The 10914-nt window shown below is 42.9% G+C and overlaps 2 protein-coding genes across 5 annotated transcripts; both read left to right on the forward strand.

Moving 5' to 3' along the window:
• The first annotated feature begins 1255 nt into the window (after nt 1-1255).
• LOC105704505 (clavesin-1) lies at nt 1256-5434 on the forward strand. The gene is made up of 5 exons (XM_012433788.2): nt 1256-1498; nt 3542-3882; nt 4324-4452; nt 4612-4846; nt 5177-5434. Exons 1-5 carry the CDS (start codon nt 1375-1377, stop codon nt 5209-5211), a joined length of 864 nt encoding a protein of 287 aa, XP_012289211.1. The 5' UTR covers nt 1256-1374; the 3' UTR covers nt 5212-5434.
• Nucleotides 5435-6282: 848 nt separating this feature from the next.
• On the forward strand, nt 6283-10846 carry LOC105704504 (alpha-tocopherol transfer protein-like). 4 transcript variants are annotated; one of them, XM_012433786.2, is made up of 8 exons: nt 6283-6590; nt 6701-6875; nt 6940-7342; nt 9078-9169; nt 9246-9491; nt 9711-9905; nt 9974-10145; nt 10547-10846. In XM_012433786.2, the coding sequence occupies exons 3-8, from the start codon at nt 7129-7131 to the stop codon at nt 10582-10584; spliced, it is 957 nt and encodes a 318-aa protein (XP_012289209.1). In that variant the 5' UTR covers nt 6283-6590; nt 6701-6875; nt 6940-7128; the 3' UTR covers nt 10585-10846. The 4 variants fall into 4 exon arrangements, with proteins under 4 accessions (XP_012289209.1, XP_012289210.1, XP_012289206.1 ...); XM_012433787.2 differs by having other exon boundaries at nt 7090-7342; XM_012433783.2 differs by having other exon boundaries at nt 6284-6590; nt 7010-7342.
• The last annotated feature ends 68 nt before the right edge of the window (nt 10847-10914 follow it).

Consider the following 10914-nt stretch of genomic DNA (forward strand, 5'->3'; position numbering starts at 1 on the left):
GTGTGCGCCGAAAAGCGAGAATGAAGACTCGCGTCCTCCGCCCGGCGTCTCACAAAGTCCCACAGAGCGCGTCGAGTATCGCCCAGATTTCGCCGAGTGTCATACCAGGTCATACCATTGTAGATAAAGTCAAATGGAGCGTCACGAGTGTTCTCCCCTTACCATCAAAAGGGAGCAGTGTCGGTAAGCGTAGGTAAGCCACCACCGTCAACTGCCGCATGGTATTAGCATCACGAGTACGTGAGCCGCCAACGGCGACTGGTAGATGGTACCGCCATCGCGAGTGCGCGAGCTCCTATCAGAAATTCGTTGCGCCGCCCTTGGGGGCAAAAAACGGTGAAAGCTAACGTACGAAACCAGAGGGCAGCACAGGATGCGATCGCACGATCCTGCCCGTGAGCAATGTCCCAACTCATCTCTGCTCATTTCTGTCTCTGATCGTATAACCCTGCCCGTGAGCAATCTCCCAACTCATCTCTGTTCCCAGGTGCCGAAACCGTGGACAGCGCCATCTCCCCGAGCACTGCGAAACCCCCTAGCAACTGCGTCGGCCATTGCTATAGGTTACTCGAGTAGGAAAACTGCATTCCATAAGTTAAAACAACAGAAATGTCATTCATACTTCTGAACTCAGGCTAAATGTCGATTCTAATATTGTCTTCCTTAGGTTTCATCATAACTGCGCGATGAAAACGGGAAACCACTTCACTACATCGTCGTATTTTCATCCGCAGCTGACTACGATGACCGCGCGAAGAGGGGAGGGAGGCAACTGTTCCCAGCGATAATTAAAAGTCCCAGTGGTGACAATTCGTGAGTTAGTGGTATCTAAATGTGTGGTATACCTTTCTTTAGCTTTTCTAGATATTTTCTAACTAGGTTTCATTCAAAGTGAGGGCTTTTTAGCCCCTGTTGCAACGGCCGGCGGTGGGTCGGAGGCCGCCATTTTGTTTGAGTTACCATGGGGTGGCGTCCATCTTCCATTTGGAAACTTTATATATTCTGGGAAGCGAATATCCACGCGGCTTCGACACGGTCAATGGTCCTCGATTGCGAGTCTCCGTCTCCAATTCTGACGCGTTTTCCGGCAATCTCGGAGTCCTCGAGAGGGGGCAGCGCTTTATCGTACCCCAAGACGGGGACGAATGACGTGGACCCCTGATGTGCTCGATGTCTCGATACGAGTGCTCGATTGGACTTTGAGCGGTCAAAGATTGAGCCAAGAGATGCCAGAGAAGAGGAGACCGTCGCGGCCGTCCCGCGATCCAGATATATCGCGGTCGTCCATCGACGAGGATCTACCCCTAAGACTCGATCAGGAACCTCCAGGCGAGACTTCCGAGGCATTTCTCGACTCTTCTTCGCGGGACCAAAATGGCGTTCCAACTGGAAGACGGTCCCATCACGCCGGAAGTTAAGGCTGTCGCCGAAAAGCAGCTGCGCGAAAACGAGGAAAACATGAAAAACGGAATCGTCGCCCTGAAGAAACTGCTCGAGGGTGGGTCTCCATCTTTACTCTCGCAATACTATAAATTAATATTTTCTACATCTTATAAATTTTCTTTACGCTCCCCTTGCCGTTATCACGTATCAAAGTCACAACATCAATACTGAAATTTTAAGTCCCATGTTTTTACTTTCTAAGCTTTCTATACCTCACGCATGCTATATTTCCCATGAAAATCTCCATCTTTGCATTTATAAAATTAATACCGGAAATTTGGGATTTTCATGTTTTTCTTTTTTATCTTGCACGTTTTCTGTACTTTGCGCCGGATATATATATATTTTTTTTTTGTTGCGTTCAAGTCTTCGTATCAGCAATGTTCCGCTTTTGAGGAAAGTACTCCACCGTTATCATTAATAGTGGATAGAAAAGGGTGATTAGAAGTGGACGAAGCAAGTGGCTTTCGTTTTGAGGAAAATTCTATGTCATCTTTTGGCTGGGATTGGTTCGGGATGTGTCAGGCTGAATTTTTTAAGAGAATCGGGGAATTTTGAGAGGATGTCTTCGTGGATAACGACGGTCTTATCCTATGTCTTATCCGCTGCATATGGAGCCGATTCTCAGGTCACGCTCGGTCTTCCCGATTACGTTATCACGGCGCACTGCTTTCGGTCGATCGTTTTACTTATTTTTTATCTTGAATAGGCTCCTCCGATCGAGCCTTGACTTGGCGATCTGAAAGTTACATATAGATTCATAATTAATTGTAAGATTCGAAGCGATTAATATTCAGGAGTATAATAATTTTTTTAAACATTTTCGAGGAATTCCAAGAGGTCCAAGTCAGTCGGAAAGATTCCTCTGGACCTGGGCACTCGAGTTTGGAAAGGGGATCGGGTGGAATATCGATAACACAATCGATCTATGACCGCGCATGATAAGAGAGGGGCCTTACTGAACCTTGACTTTCGGGGGGGGAAAGAAATCCGATAGAATTTTTTCCGGCAAGTTCCATTCGGCGATCTAAAGGCTGCACTGCGTTTATTATCGCAAGCTATTTCGGTGCTTCCGTTAATTTTTTATCGAGCCTTCAATTACAACCATTATCGTAGACCTTTTTATACGTGTGGAAAAACAAGTGCTACGGGGAAATTACCGCGGTAATTCTTGCAATCCCGAGGGAGGACGAAAATGGAACGAAATCTCCGTAATTACCTTTGAAACGGGAAAGGAAAAAAAAAAAAAGAAGAATGGAGAATAACGGGCAAAGTTCTCGGTGCGTGATCGGTGATCGGCGATTTCCTTGTTACGCAAGGTCGCAATTGTCGCTGATAACAAATTACGGACAATAATGAAATTCTCATGAGAAACAATGAAAAGTGCACGCGGACACGCATCGGCAAAAGCATTTTTCTGCATTTTAAATGCAAATCTTGACAATGAAACATATTAACTGCTATTAATGTCGTTAGGTTATAGGTGCGGGGTATGTGTGATTAGGTTTTACAGCTTTTTCCCTGTTTTCTCGTTTTCACATCGCATTTGAAAATTGTATGCAAATCCATACGAGTCAGTCGCGCCTTTCTCGTGACGTGAGACGTCCTATCAATCGATCAAAAGTACAATCGTCTTCAACGAAGTAAACGAGCAAAGTTCAGAAACGCATGGAATGAAGTCACCGCGTTTTAAGTTCTTCGTGAAAATAAATGTTGACGCTTTGTTAATTTTGCGAAGGCATACTGACGGTGGATTTTTTTTTCACATACATCAAGATCGTCTATTTCCGCGTGAAGGTCGATTTTCTTTTAATTTTTCATCTGAAAGAAATCGTCATAACTTCCTGTTAATTTTTTGATGGTAAATTAAATTTTTCACGAAGAGCGATTTCCTATTGATTTTCCTTCGTCAATGAATCCTGATAATTTTGTTAATTTTTCGACAACGTAATGATGATGATTTTTTTTTCTCGCGTATGTCAAGGTCATCTTTTTCCGCGCGTAAGTCGATTTTCTTTTCATTTTTCATCCGATAAAAATCGTGATAACTTCCTGTTCATTTTTCGATGGTGAAATAACGATTATTTAATTTTCGCAGACGATAAGACCCTCTATTTCCGCACGGATGACGACTTCCTGCTGATTTTTCTTCGACCCTGCAAGTTCTACCCTGAGAGTGCGTTCGCCTTGATGAAGAGAGTCGCTCAATTCAAGGTGAAGCACAGTGCCCTCCTGGACAACCTGCTGCCACAGGACGAGAAGTCGGCCTTCCTCGAGAACAACGTGGTGAACGTCCTGAAGGACCGAGACGACAAGAGACGAAGAGTCCTCCTGGTGAACTGCGGGAAGTCATGGGACCCCTCAAAAGTCAGCGCCGATCAGATGTTCCGACTGTTCTACCTAATCCACGAGGCCGCCATGTTGGAGCCAGAAACGCAGGTTCTTGTCCAAACTCAGCCCGAATTTCGAGGGAAATCATGGATTTTAACGCTTGAAATAACGTGGAAATCGCAAGCAGAAATCACTGTCACAATTTTAAGGCCGAAGGTCACTTATCACTGAATCGTTTATCATATGAAATCAAAGGCAATCAGCCCTTAGGGAAGGAAATCGTTTTCCCTGGTTTCCAAGTGACTTCTTCTCTTTTGTCTCCCGGACCAAAATACGAGTTTAATCCGACTAATCTCCTGTAATCTCCATGCGTACACTTGCCGATCGAACTTTGCTTCGTGACACATGCACGAGTCGATACAAGTGGCTGTATCGATAAGAGATAGCGGGAGGCCTTGATTGCAAGGTGTCAGGTTCAATTCTCTGTTTGGCCTCCCCTAATCGGTCAATATACACGGGGATAGAGATGTTAATATTTACCGATTGCAGGTCTTCGGGACGGTCGTTGTCATGGACTTTGACGGGTTGTCTAGGAAGCAAGTCATGGGACTGACGCCGTCCTTCAGCATGAGACTTCTCAACTTCATCCAGGACGCCATGCCGCTTCGCCTTAAGGAGGTAAAGTTAATAATTAAAATAATTAGAATGATTTGAATTATCTAAGTAATTAAAATATAGATTAAATCCGAGCTCCTACACGGTACTTTTTCCCACCGGGGTCGTGGCAAGACCTTCCTCAGAAACGACGATAACAGCAATCATCGACGTTCCTTGCAGGTGCACATAGTGAAGCAGTCTCTCCTCTTCAACGCGGTGTGGCAGCTCTTCAAGCCCTTCGTCAGGGAAAAGCTGAAGAAGCGAATGCACTTCCACGGCTCGCAAATGTCTTCTCTTCACGCCTTCATGGCACCGAGCCATCTTCCAGCTGATTACGGTGGCCAATTGCCGAAAATGGATTACACAGGTGCCGATTGGTACCCGGCACTTCTCAAAATCGAGGACAGAATCAAAGGTGCGTGAATGTATCTTCCATTAATAATGAAAAGTTCTGAGACAATGCGGCTGGAAAGTGGAGATCATGAATCGTGCTGCACTCGGCGATGCACTCGTATCATTGCGCCCAGGATGATTCATTACCCTATCACTCGGATGTTCCGCAACTGCTCTCCGTAAACATGATATGCCGTCCCAATTACTAATTTTGTGATGGAAAAGAGTCCAGGAGATATTTTTATCACCTCCTGAAATGAGACAACTAGAGTTATTAATTATCGAGGAAAAGCCGACGACCGATTTAATTCCCTCGCGATATTCATACAATCTTCGATTTTTATCGTTGCAGAATGGAACTCCTATGGATTCCGCAAGCAGGAATAGACTGAAGATCTTCTTTTCCCTCCACTTTCTCTATTTTTCTTAAGGTAACTCTTAACAAGTGTACATCACGGTCCGTGAGCGTCGACGTTAAGGATTTTATACGTGTATTTAAAATTAGCCGCCATTAGGCCAGGTTAAATAAATTGTTCACGACGGATTAATAAAATGTGATACTTCTCTTGAGAAGAAATAAAGTACAGGTGACTGCATATGTAAAGACAAATCGCGTACGGTTAAATCGAGTTCCATTACCTTGAGTCGATTTAATCTGCATAGATCGGTTCGCACAGATTTATAACCACTTATCATTACATGTGTAACCACTTCTACGTTTTCTTTATTTTTTATGGACGAGTTGCTGACTTTGCCTCGTGACATATCATGTGGCCTTGCCCTCGTGCTCATGAATGAATATGGAAAGTATTATTTGCGTTTTTTGAAAATGCGCAAAACCAGAATGTAAGGAAAATATCACAGAAAATCGATCCATTACACAATGTTCACTAACATTGACAAGATCTATTTTAAGTATGCCTAGGTAAAAAAGTCATTTGCAACGGATTAGTCAAATACGATTAAACGGATTAATAACCACGCGTTAATAAATGGGAAAATATGAATGATGTTTTCCGAAGACTATTAAAGACTAATTTCGACATTTTTAATAGTTTCTTTCCGATTTTGGAACTTCCTAGCCACGATAAGACGTTCAGCACCGGTTTGATTACAATGTTCATCAACATTGATAAGACTATCTTAAGTACGCCCAGGTAAAACAAATAGTTTCAAATAGATGAATAAAATGCGATTAAAGGAATTAATAACCACGCGTTCATTACCGAATTCCGAAAAATGTCAACATTTCTAGTGGTTTCTTTCCGATTTTGTAATTTCTTGGCCACGCTAAGGCGCTCATCGCCGGTTTGATTACAATGTTAATTATCACTCGCGGGACGTGGCCCTCATTTTAAATAACCAGGTATTCTCTTTGACATTAGACCCCTTTTAAAATTCGATCGCGTGAGACGGCGTACTGCTTCAGGATCCTCCACAGTTTCGAAGTGTCACGCCGTCCAAGTGGGGAAACCTGGCCGAGGTTGAAACCTTCTCCGGTATTTCACGAGCGGCCAGTTCACCACGAGACCTCGCGGTGGTCCGATCATTTCCTTTCTCGAAATACCGAGTTTAAAGTAGCATAAGTGATAGTTTGTATATTACCCCGGCAATTCGTCCCTCCTCGATCTCTAAGAGCGCTCTCGAAGCAGCCGCGAGATCCGCTGCGGAATTAAATTCCCATAGGAATTCCGCGCGGAATTCCTTCCCAGTGGGAGCAGGAAAGTGGCTCAGGCGAGGCTGGTCTCAAAGGAAATCCCGCACAGGTGAGTTCTTTCCTCCTCCTCCTCGACGTCACTATTTTATATTACTATCAATAAGTCATAACGAGTACCATCCATAATTATACAAATTTTTCCCAATCATTCCCTCGCAGGTTGCTAAAAATTCAGCCGCGTTCAAGACGCTCCCGAATCGGCGATTCCGATTACAATTAACGTAACAGCTTTGCGCAATGCCCACTGAATTGCAGATCGAACGATTTCATTAACGCTTCGTCGGAATTCCTTTATCAAAACCGGGGGTCGGCCTTGCAGTGAAATTTCCACAAGGTTAGTCGATATTATTTTTCATAATTTCGGTTAGGGGAGTAATCACTGACGGATCGCTTTTCAGATTTATCAGATTTTACTTATTCGCTGACTATTGATGACGAACGATAGCTTATCATATATCGAAATTCCAGGGTGTAAAATCAGATCGTCCCAATTTCCAGTTATCACTGGCCCTGGTTTATACCTAATCGCAATTTTAATCGATTTTGAGGAGAAGTCGGAGTGAAAGGAAGAGGAAGGAATACTCGCAATGGCTATTCCGGAAATCGCTGCAGCTGCAAGTGCAAATGCTTTAAAGGAACGACTGAAAACCTCCCCGAAACTTTACATCGGCGAGACAGAGTTCGTATTTCAACCCGTAGAGGAGATGGATGAGTTTTTTACGGAAAAAGCACTAAAGGAGCTGAGAGAGACGCCGGAAATCCGGGAGGAAGGCTATAAGGCTCTGAAGGAATTGCTGAAAGGTATTCATTGGTTGATTAAAAGTCCAATTTTGGAAAAAAATTCGGTCTTTGTTGTCTTCAACGGGGCTCGGGACGACTTGTCAAAACGTTTCAAGACCACTTTGAAACCTGTTTCTTCCCCGGTAATACTGCTGTGTAACCTTGGGCATTACTTTCTTTTTATGCTCCGATTCGAAGGACAATGTCCGGAGCTCTTGGACAAAAAGTCCGAAAATTCGTGGAATTTCGCGGAATTAAATCATGAATGCCGATTTTCGTAGGAGTATTAATTTATCGAGTACCGAGTAAGAATTTCTGCGGCTAAACGTCCCCCTGAAATTCCACTGAATAAAAGACGGTCGTTTAATTAATGAATTATTTTTAACAGTGGTGGTTTACTTCGAAACAGGTTTTGCAAATGTTCCCTTGAAATTCTATTGAATTAAATATAATTGTTTAGTCGGCGTGTTATTATTATTATTTTTTTAATACAGGTTAATTGCGAAACAGACTTCAAGTGGTCGATCATTGTCGCAGTTACCCTTCGACCTCTCGATGGAATCTTCAATCGAATGTCAAAGTTCTGAAACCCTAACCGAATTATCAGAGCGAAAAAAATCTGTGCGAAAAATACGACGTGCAAAATAACTCGAATTCGAGGTGCAATCAATTAATCAATTTAATTTGAAGAGAGATCGAACGCAAGGATCACATCTTCAGCATCGACGCACCCGTTCCACATTTTTCAGTTTCCCTTTCAGTCGGACAAATCTCCGGCAATCGAGACCGGATTTTCGAAAATAATTGAACGCCGATACCACATTCGAGGGGCGTAAAAATTCATATCACACGATAGCATCGCGGTGTGATTTTGAAATCGATCGACTCAGATTCCCTGCAATCGGGGGCGGACCGTGGAAATTTTCAATGCACCCAGCAGCTGAATTTTCGAATTCTAGGTCGACGATAAAATCCGAAATGCATAGAGAAAATGAAAGAACAATACAAGACAACAACGAGTAAACTGAAAACGATGAAAAACGGCATTCCTCGCGCAAGATTGCACCATAACGGGTCGTAAAATGTAGAAAGGAAAGACAAGCAGCGTCGCTTTCTCAGTTTTACTTTCGTTTCCCTCCTCGATGCAGTCGCGAAAATTGCAGGTGTACGTGCAGGTAAAAGTGTCAGAGTGCAGTGTCGAGGTTGCATTTAGAGTACCGGGGTCTCTGAAAGATGCATTCGAATTTACGCGCCACTTTCAAAAGGCTCTTCCGTTAATCCTCGAGTCATCGGGGTAATTTCTATTTTTAATTGTCCTGCCCTGCAAGGAAATATTTCCCGAGTTAACGGATCGCTCTGTCGAGCTATCCTGAGCTCCTCAGCGAATTTCCAAAGTCACGTCTAGCGAGTTGTGCAACTGCGATTTCCTGCCGTGCACTCGAGTGCATCCGATGCAGCGCAATATGCGTGCAAGTATACTTACTCGCTCTGAAAAGCAAACAGAGTTGAGAGCGAATTTTACCCCCGATTCCTCGGGGATATTTGCAAAAGAAACGTTATGGCAATTCAGGTTATTCGGCCGGATTCCGTCATGATTTCCCAGTGGCGATCAGCTGCACTTCTGATGCACTTTTGGTGCACTTCTATTCAACCATCCCGCGGGAATAAATCGTGCGACATTCACAAGCACAAGGGAAAGGAATTCTGATTAAAATTTCATTGCCACGGGCTAATCTTTAATAATTCTTTCCCACAGGTGAGCCCGACCTCTACCTGCCCACGGAAGAGGAATACCTGAAAAAGTTCCTAAGGCCTTGCAAATGGTACCCGAAAAGTGCGATGGAAATGGCAAGCATAAAGGAAGACCTTGAAGATATTCAAGAGTAAGGGAATAATTTACAATGAATCTTTTTTCCATTTACAGATAAAACGCTTTTATCGTTACCGGCTTTCGCATCCACGGATTTGCAATAACTTGGTGCCGAGCATGAATCGAGAAATTTTCGTTTCCGGTATTCTGACTCCAATGCCCCTGAGGTTAGAGGATGGGTGCAGACTATTGTTAATAGAGAGTGGAAGAAAGTGGAAACCGAAGGAAATTAGCCTGGAGCAGATATTAAGGGGAGTTATGATAATTCTCGAGGCCGCCATGGCGGAGCCGATAACGCAGGTATTATCTTAAATTGAATCCTTAAATTGTGATTCCCTGATCATTGCTAAATTATTTAAAATCGGTTTGCATTATATTCAATTGAATCCTTGAATTTTGATTGCTTGATCATTGCCGAATTATTTAAAATTCCTTTGTATTATATTAAATTGAATCTTTGAATTTTCATTCCTTTATCATTGGTGGCTAATTTTAAAATTTCTTTCACCTCCATCAAAGATATCCGGGGTCCACGTGATTTTGGACATGGACGGGCTCTCTTTGAGTCAAGTGACGTATTTCAGTCCGAGCTTTGCAAGTGCAGTTTTAGAGTGGGTCCAGAAATGCGTTCCATGTCGACTAAAGGGCGTACACGTAGTGAACCAGCCCTATATCTTCAACATGGTCTTCGCGATATTCAAGCCCTTCCTTCAGGTACCTAGTAGAACCTTCTCTCGGTTATTGTTTGCGATATTAATTTAACATGTTTGGCTCCCCCCAAGGAGAAGCTTCGCAATCGATTGCACTTTCACGGGACGAACAGGCAAACACTTCTGTCGCATATAGGTGTGACAGCTTTGCCGACCAAATTCGGAGGAAATCTGAAAATTCCCGAAGAGCCAGTCGGAGAGACGCTTTGGAACTACTTTTGCATTTTCGAGGAGGCCTTTCAAGGTAAACCAAATCTTTTTACAGCATTTAAGGTGATATAAAAGGATCCTTCTATATATATATTAAACGTTAAAATATTTATAAAACTTATCTCCAAACTGGGCGCGCCGAATTATATCAAACTTCAACATGTGATTATGAAAGTCCTAAGAAAGAACTCGGTGATCAAGAAATTTCATATTTTTTTATAAATATGTATTCTTGGTTCTGGTCAGAGATAAATAGAAAAAAATTGTTTATCAAAAAATGAAATTTCACGGAACTTCACAAGTTTTAAATGATTCGGTACACAAAGTTTGGAGAAAAGTTTTATCAATATTTTGACGTTTTATATGTATGGAATGGTTTTCATATCGCCTTACAATTTTTTATGCGATGCTTAATCATTCTTCCTGTTTCTTCAGCATCAAGTAAATGCGGTTATCCACCGAAGGAGCTGTGAAGAAAGAATCTCTAGGTTTCGAGGAATTGTCTTCGTTGGTGGTTTCGTATCTTCAGAAATACACACAGAAAAGAAAAAAAACTAGTACCGAGTGGTAGACTTTTTCATACTTGAAGAGTCACTCGAGGTGTCGATCTATTCCGATCGGCGAATCGCTTTTATACTCACGTGATAACGCTCACTCAACTCGGTATCAGCTAAAATCGGAGTCTTAGATAAGGATTTCTTTTCAATTTAAGGAAATAAAGCCCGGCAAGAGATTTGAGAAGACTTGATAGGTGAGACAGGCCACTTAACTATTTTCTTCTTCAACTTCGAGAGGCTTATCCT

The sequence above is a fragment of the Orussus abietinus genome, unplaced genomic scaffold (genome assembly GCF_000612105.2).
Source record: "Orussus abietinus isolate OABI.00-Male unplaced genomic scaffold, Oabi_2.0 scaffold6, whole genome shotgun sequence".
Classification (NCBI taxonomy): domain Eukaryota; kingdom Metazoa; phylum Arthropoda; class Insecta; order Hymenoptera; family Orussidae; genus Orussus; species Orussus abietinus.

Coding starts and splice junctions, on each gene's coding strand:
- LOC105704505 (XM_012433788.2), top strand. CDS start 1,375: ATGGCGTTCCAACTGGAAGACGGTCCCATCACGCCGGAAGTTAAGGCT. Junction 3,883..4,323: donor TGTTGGAGCCAGAAACGCAG/GTTCTTGTCCAA, acceptor TACCGATTGCAG/GTCTTCGGGACGGTCGTTGT. Junction 4,847..5,176: donor AATCGAGGACAGAATCAAAG/GTGCGTGAATGT, acceptor TTATCGTTGCAG/AATGGAACTCCTATGGATTC.
- LOC105704504 (XM_012433786.2), top strand. CDS start 7,129: ATGGCTATTCCGGAAATCGCTGCAGCTGCAAGTGCAAATGCTTTAAAG. Junction 9,492..9,710: donor TGGCGGAGCCGATAACGCAG/GTATTATCTTAA, acceptor CCTCCATCAAAG/ATATCCGGGGTCCACGTGAT. Junction 9,906..9,973: donor TATTCAAGCCCTTCCTTCAG/GTACCTAGTAGA, acceptor GCTCCCCCCAAG/GAGAAGCTTCGCAATCGATT.